This window comes from Pleurodeles waltl, chromosome 8, assembly GCF_031143425.1.
Source record: "Pleurodeles waltl isolate 20211129_DDA chromosome 8, aPleWal1.hap1.20221129, whole genome shotgun sequence".
Lineage (NCBI taxonomy): Eukaryota > Metazoa > Chordata > Amphibia > Caudata > Salamandridae > Pleurodeles > Pleurodeles waltl.
This window is the reverse complement of record NC_090447.1, coordinates 1,403,864,120-1,403,880,373: the sequence shown is the minus strand read 5'-3', so window position 1 is coordinate 1,403,880,373 and position 16,254 is coordinate 1,403,864,120. Positions and strand designations below refer to the sequence as shown.

The 16,254-nt window shown below is 41.6% G+C and overlaps 1 protein-coding gene across 1 annotated transcript in view; it reads left to right on the top strand.

Moving 5' to 3' along the window:
- The first annotated feature begins 781 nt into the window (after positions 1-781).
- The window catches only part of DONSON (DNA replication fork stabilization factor DONSON), an 82,806-nt gene continuing 67,333 nt past the window's right edge, over positions 782-16,254 (top strand). The window contains exons 1-3 of the mRNA XM_069203544.1: positions 782-1,235; positions 11,420-11,497; positions 14,879-15,073. Of these exons, the coding sequence (XP_069059645.1) occupies positions 846-1,235; positions 11,420-11,497; positions 14,879-15,073 (663 nt within the window). The 5' untranslated portion in view covers positions 782-845. The remainder of the gene's footprint in view (positions 1,236-11,419; positions 11,498-14,878; positions 15,074-16,254) is intronic.

Sequence of the window (16,254 nt, the reverse complement as noted above, 5' to 3'; positions counted from 1 at the left end):
CTACTCGCTGAAAAGCGCCTCGTAAGGGGTAGTAAGCGCTATATAAATACTATTACAATACAACACAATTTACTCTGTCAGTGTTCCATAACATCATACATATAACATACAGTGTTGTAAACGTCCGAGTTTAAATACTATTAATGTACCCCACTGTAATCCTGTACCCTGTGTGTTTTTAAGTGCTCTGATGCCTTCGGGCCATGTCGGTGCTATATAAATTGCAAAAATAAATAAAAACGCCCACCACCTCAAAGTTAGAATGCCCTAACTGAAAGATACTACAATCCTAGCGTCGGAATTTGCAGCAATTGTCTTTTATTATGAGTTACAGGTTAAACAGCTTCAACCTCCGTCCTCCCACTTCAGCCTCCTTGTTCCAACCGCCCCCCAACCTCAAAACCACCACAACATTCTTAATTCACCCCATTCCAAATTCCCTTTGTCCAGTCGCGTGGAGGCGCGGGAAGGCCAAGTCCCAACACTAACTTCTTAATAGAATGGATCTATTTTATATTGCTGTTACGGTCGATAAACTTGTTGAGTGTTAGCAAGTTTTCTTCCAGATTAATGACAAGACATAACCTCGTTAGCTTTGTTTTCTCGTTTTTGCTCAAAGCCCTCAATAAGGAAAGGTTGCATTTCCAACATGGCTGCGACATTTTACTTACGGAAGATCAGCGAGAACAATCAATTGATACTCGTCCTTCTTCTGTGTTCACACGAAATCAGAGTAGCCTGTTTCGCGCGAATACTTATCTCTGGTTGGTTCTAGCGTTCCATACGTGAAAGACATCGGCGCATGCGCGTTGTTTCAAAACAATCAGTTTCCCGCCACAGATGCCATGGCTGACCTGCTGCCCGGCTATTCCCCCAGTTTCAAGAAGCCTGCAGAGATCTTGCGGCTGAGGCGAAGGAGCCGGCGTGCGCAGACTAGTGGCGATGCCCCGCAGATCCCCGGCGTGCGGCCCTTCAGTCCGGGCCCAGCACGCTCTCCAGGCGCCCCCGGGGGTCTTAAGCGTAGGAACCCCTTTGCCAACCTTGAAAACACAGTGTGCAGCCCGGGCAAGAGAAGGGCGCTGACTAGCCAAGGGGAGTGTGGGACTTTGCCGGCATGGGAGTGCGGAGTGCAGCGCTGCGAGGGGCTTCGGACACCCCCCCGGGAATTGAAGTCAGAGCTGCATGGATGGGACCGAATGACTGCAGCAACAGCCTGCAAGAATTTGGGGCAGCAGGTGAGCAGCTTCAGATCTCGAACTCAGTGCAACTTTCAGACTGACTGCCTAGTCCTTTTAACTTTTCACTTATCTGAATTCGAACCCTTGATTAAGCCAATAGACCTGCCTTATATTTGGTGATTCCCTTCGCCAAAAAACAGGATTGCATTATTTAAAAATGACACCCCTGATATTGTATCTTTTATAGGTGGGCACAACATGATTATGGGGTTCAGGATCCAGCTGGGGTGAAACATAAGTGTCACCAAATGTATTTCAATCTACCTAATGTTCATATTGTAATTAATCAGTTTTTTCTTTTTGAAAGAAAAAGCATTGACTGGACAATCCTTTATTAAGTGGTGGTGTTGTGTGCCAGCGAATTGGGATTGCTAGCCCATACCTCCTCCCCACAATGAACATTGGTCTGCTCTGCTTCGCTACCCTGAGATTGTCAAGTGTTACAATCAGTACGTGGTTTCCAGTAAGTAGAGGATTGTAGACTTACTACTTCCACAGGACTCGCATCCTGCACAACTAAGCCAGTTTTGTGAACTTCAGTGTTAAGTCGGAGACTTCAAGTTAAAATCTTCTTTATTACAAGTTGTAAAAACAATAAGGCTTAACAAGCGATCATGGTAAAAGCGCGTGTCTCTCGCAGGTCTCTCTCTGCCTTCTCACCTCCCGATCTCCAACCACCTAGAATTCGAATCCCCACACGCAACTACACACGAACGAAAACAATTCTAAATACCTAACCACGCGCTAATACAACACTAGCGCTAATAAACTATATCACATATATACTATATAACATATCAACATAACACATCTCCTTCCTTTAAACAAAAAAAACAAAAGTACACACAGTAAAAAGAACATAATTATATTATTACACAATATAATCATTTAACCATTTCGGTTTAGAAACAATCCTTTTACCATTACTTGTTGTTTCTTCATTGTTACTATCATTGGAAGTACTGCCTATTTCCATAGATTTAGCACACTCCTCCACGTCACTAGTAATACAATCCGAATCACCTTCCGGAGCTCCTTCTTCCAAAACTTGCTCCGAATTCCTTCTATACATATCTTTCTCAACATTGTCACTCAAACACATCTCTTTTCCCAAATTGACATTCATTTTATTATTTTTATCTACCCCAATCTCATCTAGAGAATCACTTACATTCATTCTATTCGTTGGCTGACCCTTAAACACAGCAATCCTTTTAAGGTTCCATACCTTGCCATCACTCAGAAGGACTGCATTACGCAAAACTTTGCTTACTTGAATAGGTTCTGAATATTGACTCTCACCCTTCCTTACTCTCCACGGTTTCTTCACCTTAACCCAATTCCCTTCACAAATTTCCACCTCTCTTTTTGAACCTCTACTCTTGTCAAAAGTCTGTTTATAAGCCATATGTTTCCTCATAATTTGATCTCTCACACTTCCAAAAGGCACCCTACATTCATCGACTTCCAACAACCACTCTGGGTTGCACTTAGTCCTTGGTACCCTTCCTCTCATTAATTCAAAAGGAGATAAACCCAAGGCTTCATGATAACATGTCCTATAAGACCACAACGTTTTATAAATTTGTACCGACCAATCGTCCCCATTCCTACACGCAATCTGAATAGCATTCTTCATAACCCTATTAAACCTTTCGATCATTCCATTGCCACTAGGATTGTATAAAGATGTAGTTCTATGCTTAATTCCTATCCTTTCAAAATATTCTTTTGTCAAAGTGGACGTAAATTGCACTCCATTGTCACTAATAATCTGTACAGGTAAACCCTCCTCCACAAAGGTATTGTCCATAAATGTTAAAACCTCCAAAGAGTCCACCTTGTCCACAATTTTCACAACTGGCCACCTTGAAAAAATATCAATCATGGCAATAATATACCTTCCAGGATTCCCAATGGGACCCATGATGTCTATAGCAATAGTGTGCCACGGCTTACTCGGAATAATAGGTTCACACATATTTGGTTTTAAAGTATTTAAAGTCTTATCTGAATTGGCACAAATGACACATTCCCTTACCACCCTTTCAGCTTGAACATCAATTCCAGGCCACCAATACCATCTCTTCACCCTCTGTTTTGTTTTAACTATGCCACAGTGAGTTTCATGACATAATTTTAAAATTGTATTTCTAAGTGTCTTAGGTGGTATAGCTCTATCACCTCTAAAAATAGTTCCATGAACCAATGAAAGTTCACATCTCACCTCCCAAAACTGTTTAAGTATATTGGACATTTTAGACTTGTTGGGCCAACCTTTCATTACACATTCCGACACTGATTGTAAATCCTTATCCTTAGAATATTCCTCCTTCCACACTTCCTCCTTTATACTTATGCCATCGTCATCATGAATTAATGCCACTTGTAACTCTTCTCCTTCACCAATATCACATTCTACAATCTCAGTAGGCATTCTAGACAAGTAATCTGCCAGCACATTACTTTTCCCAGGAACATATTCAATTACATAAATAAAATCTTGCAAACGCATAGACATTCTAGCAATCCTCGCTGTTGCTTTACACATTCCTTCAGTGGTCAACAATTTCACTAATGGCTTATGATCTGTACGTAATATACATTCCTTTCCCCACACAAACTGTCTATAATGCTCCAGTGCCCAAATACATGCAAGTGTCTCCTTCTCTATCACCGAAAACTTTTCTTCATTCGGTGATAACGCACGAGATGCAAAAGCAATTATAACTTCCTTTCCAGAAGTATCGATTTGTGTTAACACACCACCTAAACCTTTATTGCTGGCATCTACAGTTACTACATTCGTACGTTCAGGATCAAAGCTACTCAAAATAGGGGCCTGTGCAATTGCTCTCTTTACATTATTAAACTCCATTTCACAATCTCTAGACCAACCAAATTTTACATGGTTTTTCAGCAATTGTCTGATATTGTATACCATGCTAGAAAATCCCTTCACAAATTTTGCATAGAACTCAACCATTCCTAAAAATGACTTAATATCCTCTTTGCACGTAGGATGTGGTGAATCCATAATGGCATCCACCAGCTTAGGTTTCATGGTTACACCGTCCCCACATAACACATGTCCTAGATAAGTTACAGATTGTACCCCAAACTTACACTTCGAATGTTCCACAGTTAAACCTTTTTTTTCCAAAATACTTAAAACCTCCCTCAAAACTGCGTCATGTTCCTTCCTATCCTTGCCAAATAGTAAAATATCATCTTGAAAACATCTCACATTAGTATGTCTCCCAAATAACTGATGCATTAACCTCTGGAATATAGCAGCTGCTGAAGCTAAACCGAACGGTAATCTTTTATATTGAAAACATCCCACAGGAGTAATAAAAGCAGTATATTTCTTACTGGTTTCGCTTAATTTGATTTGGTGATATGCAGCAGATAAATCTATAGTGGAAAACCATCTTGCTCCTTTGATTAACGTTAATATCTCTGAAATTTTTGGCAGAGGAAATTTATCTACTACAATATTTTTGTTTAGATGGCGCAAATCTATGCATAACCGAATCTTTCCATTCGCACGTTTAGCAACTACTATAGGAGAAATCCATTCTGAAGACTCAATTGGTTCGATGATCTCGGCTTCTACCAATTTATCCAATTCTCTCTCCACTTCACTCCTAACTAAAATGGGAATGTTCCTTACCTTATGTATCTTTGGACTAGCATTAGTTTTAAGAACAATACTATGTTCAAAATCATCCAAAACACCAATTTTTCCACTAAAAACTTTAGGAAAATTCTTAAACATTTCATTTGCAATGCATTCTCCCTCGTCCACAACCATAACTGGTTCAGGACTATTCGGATCAAGAGTGATATGCAAATCACCCTGATCTTTCCAACCTAAAACTGAAGGTCCCTTCTTTGCTACATATAACTTTCCCACAGATTTTCTGTTTTTAAAAACAAATGTAAGTTCTCTGAAACCCAATAACTCTATTTTCTCTCCAGAAAATCCTTCTGGACTAACATCTGCTTTTTGTAAATTGCTACCTATTTTTCCTATAAACTTCGATTTCCACACTCCCTCATTAATGATGGTAAAAGGCGAACCTGAATCAACATAAACCTGAATCTCAACCCCTCCTATGTGCATTAAACATACTGGTTTCTTCTTGTTACTGACAGACTCTTCCTGAACATTAAATACAAACATTTGATCTTTACTTATACTCTTGCTGTCCTGCTTAATTTTATTTACCCTACTCTCATCCTCACTTGAATTGTCACTCAGTCCATCTACGTACTTCACATTATCATTCTTCTTTTTCTTTTTACACACCCTAGCAAAATGCCCTATAACTCCACACGCCGCACACTTCTGCTTCAATGCAGGACAATATTTGTGTGAAGCTAAATGTGAAGTGCTATCACAACGGTAACACCTTTGACCATTATACTTATTTGCTTGTTGATTCTTTTCACTTTCATTCTTTGTTCTGCCCATTCCTTTATACTTTACTTTGTTTACTGTATCTTCATTAATATCACAATGCTCTGTTTTAACTGCTTTCGCACTTCGACTAGATAACTCAGCTTTTCTAACAATCGCTAAAATATCATCCAACTCAGTATCTCCATTTATCCACAATCTTTCTTGAATCGCAGGGTCACGGATATGCATTACTACTTGGTCTCTAATTAACTGGTTTTGCGAATGATCGAATTTACAATCATTTGCCAAAACTCTAAGCGCAGCTACATACTCATCCACAGTCTCACCATGCTCTTGTTTTCTTTGAAAAAATTTATATCTTAAAATCCCTATACACACTTTAGGTGTGAAATAATTATCAAATTCTTTCAAAACATTTTCAAATACATTTGTGTCCTCGTTGCTGTTCGTTTTCGTCATAGACTCAAATACTTTTAGTCCTTCTGGTCCCACAGAATGCAAGAAAATCTTTTTTTTCCTCTCCGGACTCATTTTTCCTTCCTCATCAATAGTCTCCAAGAAATTTATAAAGTACGATTTCCATTCTGTCCATTTCATACATGGACTTCCCCCTGCTGGCCAGAATGCTTGTGGGGGCTGAAGCGAAAATTGTTGTGTGGCCATTAAAAATTTTGTAATGCAAAATATATGTTTAAATTAATTATTCTAAGAAAATTGTGCTGTACCATATGTAATTGTCCAGATAATGAACTTCCTTCCACTTAGTTTCCAAAAACTGTTGCAAAAGAATTCAATCAGTGAAAATACACATTTCAAATGAATATGTCCTTTTATCCAGAATTCATCTGTGAATTGCCTGTAAATTACTGTACTGTTCCTCTGTACATATCCAATGACACGCACGCTGTTTCTTTTACGCCTCAAATGTCACTCACGCTATTCCTCTGTCCTATTCCGTGTGAATAACACACAAAATAACGTTCCAATTCCCAGCTGATATGCCTTTCCAAAAAAAACAAGTTTTGCCAAGGTCCACTCCTCTAATGTACGTGAATACGTCCGATCACTTCTCTAAATCAGACTCTCGAGGAATGGAACGGAGAGCACAGCTTGAATATCGCCCATCTCTGTAACGGCAAGTTCCTTCAATACTTTCTGTTTATTTCCTGCAAAACGATCCTCAATAAATCACTAGTCTTGTCAAGCCTTACAGTTTTATATTTCTAAATTCCATCGTCGTGTAAGATTTCTCCTTGTTTTCCAAACCGAAAGTAATAACTCTTTCCGGCACTTCGCACTCCGTTTCCACCGTAGGTTCCACAATTAAGCTCGTCGCCAGAATTGTTAAGTCGGAGACTTCAAGTTAAAATCTTCTTTATTACAAGTTGTAAAAACAATAAGGCTTAACAAGCGATCATGGTAAAAGCGTGTGTCTCTCGCAGGTCTCTCTCTGCCTTCTCACCTCCCGATCTCCAACCACCTAGAATTCGAATCCCCACACGCAACTACACACGAACGAAAACAATTCTAAATACCTAACCACGCGCTAATACAACACTAGCGCTAATAAACTATATCACATATATACTATATAACATATCAACATAACATTCAGTTCCTGTGGTCTGTCCCAGTGATGCGCTAACCAAACGTATCAGTAACTGGTGCTGTTTAAGGCAACCATCACAGAAGATAACTATTGGCTGGCCATTGACACGAAACTGCCTTTGGCACTTATGGCTAATAGAGACCTAAAGCTGCTGTTTTGTTCTGTGGATATACATTCTTTACCACACACTGCGAAACTTGAAGCCATCTTTTTGTTGTGTTGTTGTGAGCAGGAATTAGAGGTTATTAAGTTGAACTCAAGCTTTAAAAATCTGCATACACCCAGAAGGTCACAGGGTGATATGAGAACTAACTTACCCGGCCTTTTATGTTTGAGGATAAAATTTATACAAACCATTGCGTCAGTAATGCCGAACAAAACAGTTTGTATGGGTCTTTGTTAAACCTTCCACTGGAAACTGCACAACTGATATAGTTGCCAATGCTGCTAAGTCTCTGTGGTCACCACTATTTTATTACATTTATTACTTGTATAGAGTTTCGTTGGTAAGATGGCAGTCTAGGAGGCTGCTAACCCAAAGTAGTTCTGTAAAAGTGCCTTTGCGTTTTGTCATAACTTTTTAAAAGCATGTCTTCTAATTTTGATCTGATGCTTACTTACTGCTGCACTGTTTCTTCCTTGGTAACCCAAAAGTGGGTTGGACTTTGAGACCTATACTCTGGTGACAAAACTTTCCACCATCTCGGATATTGCCGAAGTGGGCTCTCGTGGTTTTTTGCCTGCTATAGGAATCTTTACCAAAGCAGGAAAGGTTGTCGTACTGTTAAGGAAGTGGACATGGCAGGCTTTAAAAATAATTGGGCATCAAATGAAGGTACCTGCTAATCGCAGACAAAGAAATTCAGTTGTAGAAAAAGTAAGAGTGAGTGTTCCTAACCTGATAAAATGAAAATGCATTAAAAAATAATTTAGATCTGCCGTTCAGAACTGAAAGAAATGTACAGTGCTAGATCTGTCACGCTCACTAATTTTTAAACAAACGTGACCATTGAGTGGATGTGCTGAAGCATTTTTTGGGTGAATCCTGAAGTCTGTTATGAAACACTGAGCCCTGCTTATGATGCAACTTCTAGTTAATAATTTGGTTAATCTGTGTAATAATGTACAAGTACAAAAATGTGACTGTTGCATATCCTGCTGTATAGCTGTTCCCTGAAGAAAAAGTTAATGAAGGCAAGTAGCACATTTTCAGGGAAAGACTCTTTCTAACCGCAGATTCCTCCCCTTTAGAATGTTCCCCAGGTGTCGGACTGGATCCAGAAAATCTTGACCAATACCTCTGCATGCCCGTAGGTGGCACAGATTGCTCTGCACAAACTTCATCTGTGCCCGATGTGACATGTACTGTGCTTTATATAGGTACCCCGCTCCAGCTTCGCTGACATCATTTTCTTTTGTGACATATTCCATGCCCACAAACTTGGCGCCACATCCGAATGGTTGGGACTAGTGTGCCGAATCTAAGTAGGACCTTCTAGGAGAAAGGGCCTGGTTTGCAGGGCAGGGAGGGCCTATAAGGAATCTGATGTTTGATTGAGTCAACGTCCATGTAGCCACCTAGCATATGTCCAGGACAGGCAACCTAAATGCCAATGCAGTAAAAGCAGCCTTGGCTTTAGTGGAGTGATCCCTCAATCCTTCTGGAGGCTGTATTCGATCCAGTGCGTAGCAGATTTTAATGCATAGTACGAGGAGGTGTACAGGAGTCCAGAGTTCCACTCCAAGCAGGATGCATCTCCGAGAAAGTGCCACTGGGAAACTCCGATGCACAGAACTGCTGACACAGCGCATTCTTATCAATTGCAAATAGAATGAGCCATGGTTCTCCTTTCTTGGAAGAGACTTGGCACCATATCCAGATGTAGGTGCCGTTAATGGTTGAAAGTGTCAATGGCTGAGTTAATCCGTCCTGGCATTCAGAGATCCCGTCGTGTCTTGTACAACTAGAAAGATGTCCTGGCGTTCTAGCCATGTCCAGAGGTGCAGGGCCTCTTGGCACAGGTCCACAACCCCTCCCTGCTTGTTGCAATACCACATAGCGGTGGTGGTGTCCATGAACATCTGAACCAGCCTCTTTGATGGATGGCATGGAGGCTTTCATGCACAAACACATTTCCTGCAGCTCCAACAGGTTGATGTGGAGAATGGTCTCCACTGGATACCAGAGACCTGATCTCCACCTATCCTAGGTGGTCACCCCCATCCCAGAAACAATGCATCTGTCACCACTGCCCACTCTGGGTGGGGAAGGGAGAGGGGTCTTCTGCTGACTAAATTGCAATTCAGCAAACACCACTTCAGATCTTTTGCTGTCTGCAAAGAAATCTGGACCCTGTTGAAGATTCCCTTGGTGTTGTGTCCACTGGGACTATAGATTTCCACTGCAGAGCCCGCATGTGCCATTTGGTGTGCTTCACTAGAAGGAGGCCATCAATCCCAGGAGCATCTGAGTCTATCTCACTGACATCCAGGACCAAGGCTGAAACATCGGAATCCCAGCCCAAATGTACTGGACTTTCCACGCCGGAGGGTAGGTCTGGAAAGGCACCATATCCAGAATAGCTCCAATGAAAGGGAGCGTTTGAGAAGGGGTTAGGTGTCACTTCAGCATATTGATAGTGAACCCCAATGAATGTAGGAAGTTTGTCTGGGGGCGGCAGGGGACACAGCGAACTGCAGGTAACGTTTGTCACCAAATCCCACAAGACATGGGAGTAGCGGGCAAAAAGCCATGCTGTGTTCTTGGACCAAAAGGCCATACTGGTGGAGAAGATCCTCTTCCCAAACGTCTCCAACCTCTTGGACGACTTGTCCAGGGGAGTGGTAGGGAATGCACTTAGGTAAACCTTGGGAGCAGAGGCCTGCACCACCAGACTCTCAGGGTGGGGTGGTAGGTGAGGATCCCCAGGTTCCCTGCCACTTGACGGAAGAGGAGGTGGTGGAATCTGTAGAAGCTGCCATCGGTGGTAGTTAAGACCAATGTTCCAAGTGAGGTGACTCAGCCGGGTCACACCAGTGCGGAGCCCCTGCCCAGATTTAACAAAGTGCTCATGGATGTTTTACTGGGGGCTGGGTCTAAACCCTGTTTAGGGGCCCCAATCAACTGTCCAGGGTGCCCACTGGCGCGCGCTCCCATAAATTTACTGCTACTTCCCAAGGGGCACCTCCTATGACTAGGGATGGGTGACCTTTTTTGGTTCCTTATTTTTGACTGACAGTTTACTCAAATGTAAGTGACTGTTACTTATGCATACACAAAGCAGTGTTGTATTTGATTTAAAAATTATTTAAGTCCCCTTAACTGATTATGAGTCAGGAGAAGTCCTGTTTACTTGTTGGTCCTGAAGAAGCGTCATAGGATCTGTATAGACCATCGTACGCGACACATGTTGACCATGTCTTAGGGGATAGGTGATAATTTCCCATATCTCCATTTATTGTTAGAAAGTGGTTGAGCATGAACCCTCATTTTCCACTTTCCTTGTGTTTTTAATCTTGGTCTTAGCCCTGTCTTTCTGACACATTAAATAATGCTGATTTCTGTGGGGCATAGAACCAATTTTAACTTATCCCTCTCCTGCCAGAAATAGTGCCTGACCTTTATAATTCTCTAGTGAGTGTTATCATTACGGCAGTCACTTTAAAAAGATCTCTGGCAAAGAGCCCCCTAACGGGGAGCCCGTCAGACACTGCAGCGCCAGTCTGACGAGGAGCAACCCGATGATGAAGCCTGACGTCCATTAGGATGTGTGAGGGCTCTTGCTCCTGAACTATAAAGTTCCCCTAGATTTACGTCTCTTTGGAACAGTGTACCCATTTATCATGTGATTAGTCATTTGGGAGACTGTACACTGGACCATCAACTTCCCTGTCCCTCTTATTGTTGACATACTTATTCATATACATTTTTCCAGCTTCTCCTAATTTGGTATTTTTAATGGCCATACAGGAACAGTAGATTGCGACAGGTTGCATGCTTTTGGTATGTATTTTAGAATCAATGCATGGCAGACCTGAGCTGGGCTTGTTATGTATATCTCCAAATTCATCTTGATTTCATGTAATTTAATTGTGCATTAAGAAACGTTTTTTTTTTTTTTTTTTTTTTTTTTTTTTTAATAGTTGTCGGACTGTGTTGGCAACACTGCTGTTTTGGAGGATATCTTTTCAAGATCGTCGGTTGCTTCTCCAATCCTGAAGGTAATCGTAATTTCTATTTTGTACTTAGATAAAAAAAAAAAAAAACATTTTGAGTTCATATGTTTATGATGCAAAATGTGAAGCTGGCATTAAAGTGTCTTTTATTGTATTGAGTGGAGCCATGTAGTTTTATTTCAGTAGGTGGTCATGCTATTGCGACACCAAAAAAATATCAAACACCCTGCACAGTGCCCAAAGAAATGTAGAATTTCGTTTTGTTCTATTTCCTACTTGGGCTACGTTCATAATCTTCTTCTTTCCGATTGTACAGAAGGTTTTTAATATCGTACACATTTTGCTACTTTTTGTACATTCAACTTGCAGACCCTCCGTATTTCATGGAGGGAAAGTACCAACTCTTTATACTTTTAAGTTTTAGCATATTTTGGGCTATAAATTGTTGTTCCTCTCTCCACCATAATTTGCAGATGGGGACCAAGGGTACTTACATTAAGTAGAAGCATCCTGAGCATTGTTAACTCTTAAGTTTTATGTTACTGTAGGAGTTTGGCTATCAATCAATCACTGGATTTATAAAGTGTTCTACGTACCCGTGGGGGTTTCAAGGCGAGGGGGGGGGGGTACTGTTACTGATTGAAGAGCCAGGTCTTCAGGAGTCTTCTGAAGGTGAGTAGGTCTTGGGTCTGTCGTAGGTTGGTGGGGAGGGTGTTCCAAGTTTTGGCGGCGAGGTATGAGAAGGATCTGCCGCCGGAGGTCTTTCTTCGGATGCGGGGAACAACGGCAAGGGCGAGGTTAGTGGAGCGGAGCTGACGGGTGGGGGTGTAGAAGCTGAGTCTGTTGTTCAGGTAGGCTGGTCTGGTGTCGTGGAGCGCTTTGTGAGCGTGGGTAAGAAGCTTGAAAGTGATCCTCTTGTCCACGGGGATCCAGTGAAGGTTTCTCAGGTGGTGGGAGATGTGGCTGTGGCGGGGTATGTTGAGGATCAGCCGGGCGGAGGCGTGTTGGAGGCGTAGTAGGTCTTTTGCTGGGAAGCCTGTGTAGAGTGCGTAGCATGTGTATATACATTTCTGTGCATAAAGCTCTTCAGCGTTCATCATTGCACCCACAACAACTTCTTCCGTAGACCATAGCTTCCAGAAACCTCATAAATGTAATCTTATTTCTGAGCAGAGAATGTTTGAAACCTACTGCAGACTCTATTGTTTTCGAAATAACAGCCTCTCGGTGCTTGCAGCATTCTGAAATGGTTGTAGTTAGCAGACCAAAAAGTAGTTGCATCCCTGCTTGCATTGTACTTTCAAAAGTGAGTGTTCACTGCCTACACCTTCATAAGACAAATAAATATTGGGTAATTGCCCAGTGCCATTTCTCCCTGTTCATACCCCATAATGTTCTGTAAGTAGAGGATACTACTAAATGCCTAACGTGAATGGAAGCGGACAGGCCCTTTTTGCTTTTTTTTTTTTTTTTTGAAACAGGATTGTGCAGACTTGAAATGCTGAAGCAAGTAAGTGAGTCTTGTGTTTTTCTGTGCAACGCCTATGTTCTCCGTAGTCCACCCGTTCTTAAACCGTCAGACGTTGGTTGCATCTAGCGCAACCTATTCAGAGGTATATTTTTGACTAGTTGACCTCTAGATCAACAGCTGATATTGTCTGTACGGACCAAGAAACATCTTTGAAAAGCAGTAACCTGAGGAGACCTGTAAATATACCATTCTGCACGCGGGAACTGAACTGGAAAAGCTCCTTTGCATGGCTCCTAGCACGCCAGAATGCATTCTACTCAGTCTTTGTTTTGGCTGTTAGAAGAAAACATAGTATCCTCAAATGGGACGTGCAGCGCTAACTGGAAACCTTTTGTACACCCAGTTAGAAGGTAAAGGAGCATCATCTGAAGCACATGCTTCCTAATGGGCATGCTGTGTTAATATGTACCACCACATCCGCTACAGGGAAACACAGAGGAACAAGGTAGGCGCACAGTAGACGCCAACAAGATTTTCCATTTCCTCATCAGTATGCACGTGCCATCAGAACCTGGACTAGGAAGCACCGGTTCCTAACCACATTTGCTTCAGTTTCATTCATTTAAGATAGTTTGAAGTCTGTAGCTTGCCAACGAGAGTGAGGATAATAAAGCTAACTGGAACTTGCTTGCAATGTTTCCAGACGGTAAGCAGAAACTAAAGTTGAAGACCCAGGACATTAGAACAAAAAAACTGTTTTTGAACCTATGCCTCACTACTGTTGTCAGTAGTATTTAGTTTGGGTGTCTGTGCTTGGAAGAGCTGCTGCTTGGAAGCACGCTTGTTCGAAAATAATTTATTTTTACCTTATTAAAGTATTAACAATGAACATCAAAAAGCATGCTATTAAATAACTTGTTTCTTGGGTAGAAACCTAACCTTATTTTGGACAGCAGATGGAGTCTGCACGACTGATGGCTGATAAGCATTGGTGCACTAAGCATAATAAAACTGCAGAGGAACCTTAGTCTAGTGAAATTAATCTAGTAGGGTCGAGTTCCAAGCTACAGTTGGATTATGCCATTCTGATTTAAAAAAACAAAATATTATATAGAGTGCCCGTCTAGCTTCATATAGTAAGAGAACACTAAACATAACTGTACATGATAACAAAGCAGTAGAACGCTGGCAGTACCCTGGTCCCAGTTAAGGTTTGGATTCAGGAATGTTAATTCAGGAAGTGTCCGCAGTGGGAACAGTTCCAAGAGTACATGTTGAGCAAGAAGTGAAGAATCCCATTAAGGTGGCTGGCTTAAGCTCCATCCTGAACAGGGGGTAGGCAAGATCAGGGCAGAGTCTGGGACAGTGGGAAGGTTTGTATCAATTGCTTTGTTTCTGTATCTCATGTCCTTTCTGTCTGTGGCTCCACAGGCCGTCTGATCTTTGTTGGAAGCTTTAATGACCACGTGGTACGCCTCTTAGGAATCTACTATAATTGGAGCATCAATTAGAATGTTGTCTGGATCTCTGTGAAGGCGTGAAGTTTTCAGAGGCTGGGTGTGGTGTACAATGCAGCCGAGCAAAGCCCCAAAGCACAGTTAATTACATGTTTTGCTGTAGTTAGGGCAGAGGCGTATACTATTTTTTTTTTTTTTTGCTAATTAAATAAAGGCAGATGAGGCTAATATTTACAAAGTTCAGTGTACCAGTGCTTGAGGAGAATAAACTTGTCCTTCGTTTAAGACAGTTGGGAATCGTCAGGAACATCTGCATTGTTGGTGTATTCAATGGGATAAAACAATGGTACAAGCCTGTTTAGCACTGTATGGGCAATACGTTTTATGGGGTCACTGTTTCATACTCTTGCAGACTCTTTTGTTGAGCCTCTGTTCTAAAGGCCCATGTGTTTAAGAATCTCATGCTAGCTTTTTTAACTCTTAATTTATTTTGTATAGAGTCCTCAGAAAGCCATCCCGCCTCACTCCTCAGGAGCTGATGTATTTCCTGCAGACTGGAGCGTTAAAACGCGCCTCCTGTTCACTTCTTCCCTACCTTTCACCTGGGCAGATCACCTAAAGGCACAAGAAGAATCTCAAGGCCTTACTATGCATTGTCGAGCAACAGCAGTCAATCTGCCACCGAGCATACCGGTACAATTGAGCTAATACGCCTTTGTGCTTTGTATCGAATGTAATTTGTGATTTCTTACAGATTGACAGGATTGGGTGTATTTTATTTTGGATGTACCATGGGTATGTGTGTGCGCTTTCACAGGCGATGATCTAGGAGTATTGTCGGAGAAAGTGTTTTTTTCGCTACACGTTTGTGTTTCCGAGCTAAAAATAATACATTACTTTTATGTTTACGGAATTTTGCTGCTGGTATGGTCGGACTTTGCGATCTGTACAAGTTAGCCCCTTAACTGCAAGTAACACGTTCTTAATTTGAATGCCAAAATATAGTAACTATGGGAATGGCTTTAGTTGTTGTGAAGGAGATAAGCTGTCCCATGAGCAGGTTAGAAAAGCTGCAGCTGTAGTGAAGCTAGTTTCAACGAGTCACTTGCACCCTGTCCACATCAGCCAATGATCCCATTAGAACACTTCTCAAGAGAAGCCAGTCTGTCTGTAACCGCGTTACGAGAGGAACTGCACAAGATGGCTGACCATGTACTTTATATAGATGTCTATTCCTAACGATCTTTTAATGATTATGTAAGTCTGTGCTGTAGCGATGGATTTTCAACACTTGAGCTGTGTTGCAAAGATATAGCTGGGGCTCCTGTGTTACAGTGTACTTTTGAAAACTTTTCACATTTGTTTGCATTGTTTGCTTATCTAATTGGTATTTATCCATATTTTAGTGTTCTTGGAACAAATGATTTTGCAACTAAAACATTTCCACCTTTAACTGATGAATGTCACGCTTGGATGCATGTTTATTTCTTAGGACTAAGTGGCCCTACGTGGAACACAGCAGAACACGTGCCTGAAAACAGTTGTTTAGTGGGGCAAATGCATATCCCCACCTTCTTCTGAGGAAGGAAGTATCCCTTTAACTCCCCATGCTTTCATTCTGTACAGAGTTTGGCTTGGAAGTCATAACTGACAGCACGGAGAGCCCGTCACAAATAGGACCCTTTTTTTCCCCCATGTACAGACGGAGCAACCCATTGTCTTGTGTCTATCAGTGTGAACATCATTGAAAACAGAAAACTGAGCCTTACTCCAGCACATTATTTTTTGGTGCTGATATAGAATCAATTTTACAAGCAATAAAATTGTGCTATACCTGTCTTATCAGACTCTTGTTCTCTGAGCAAACATGTTCT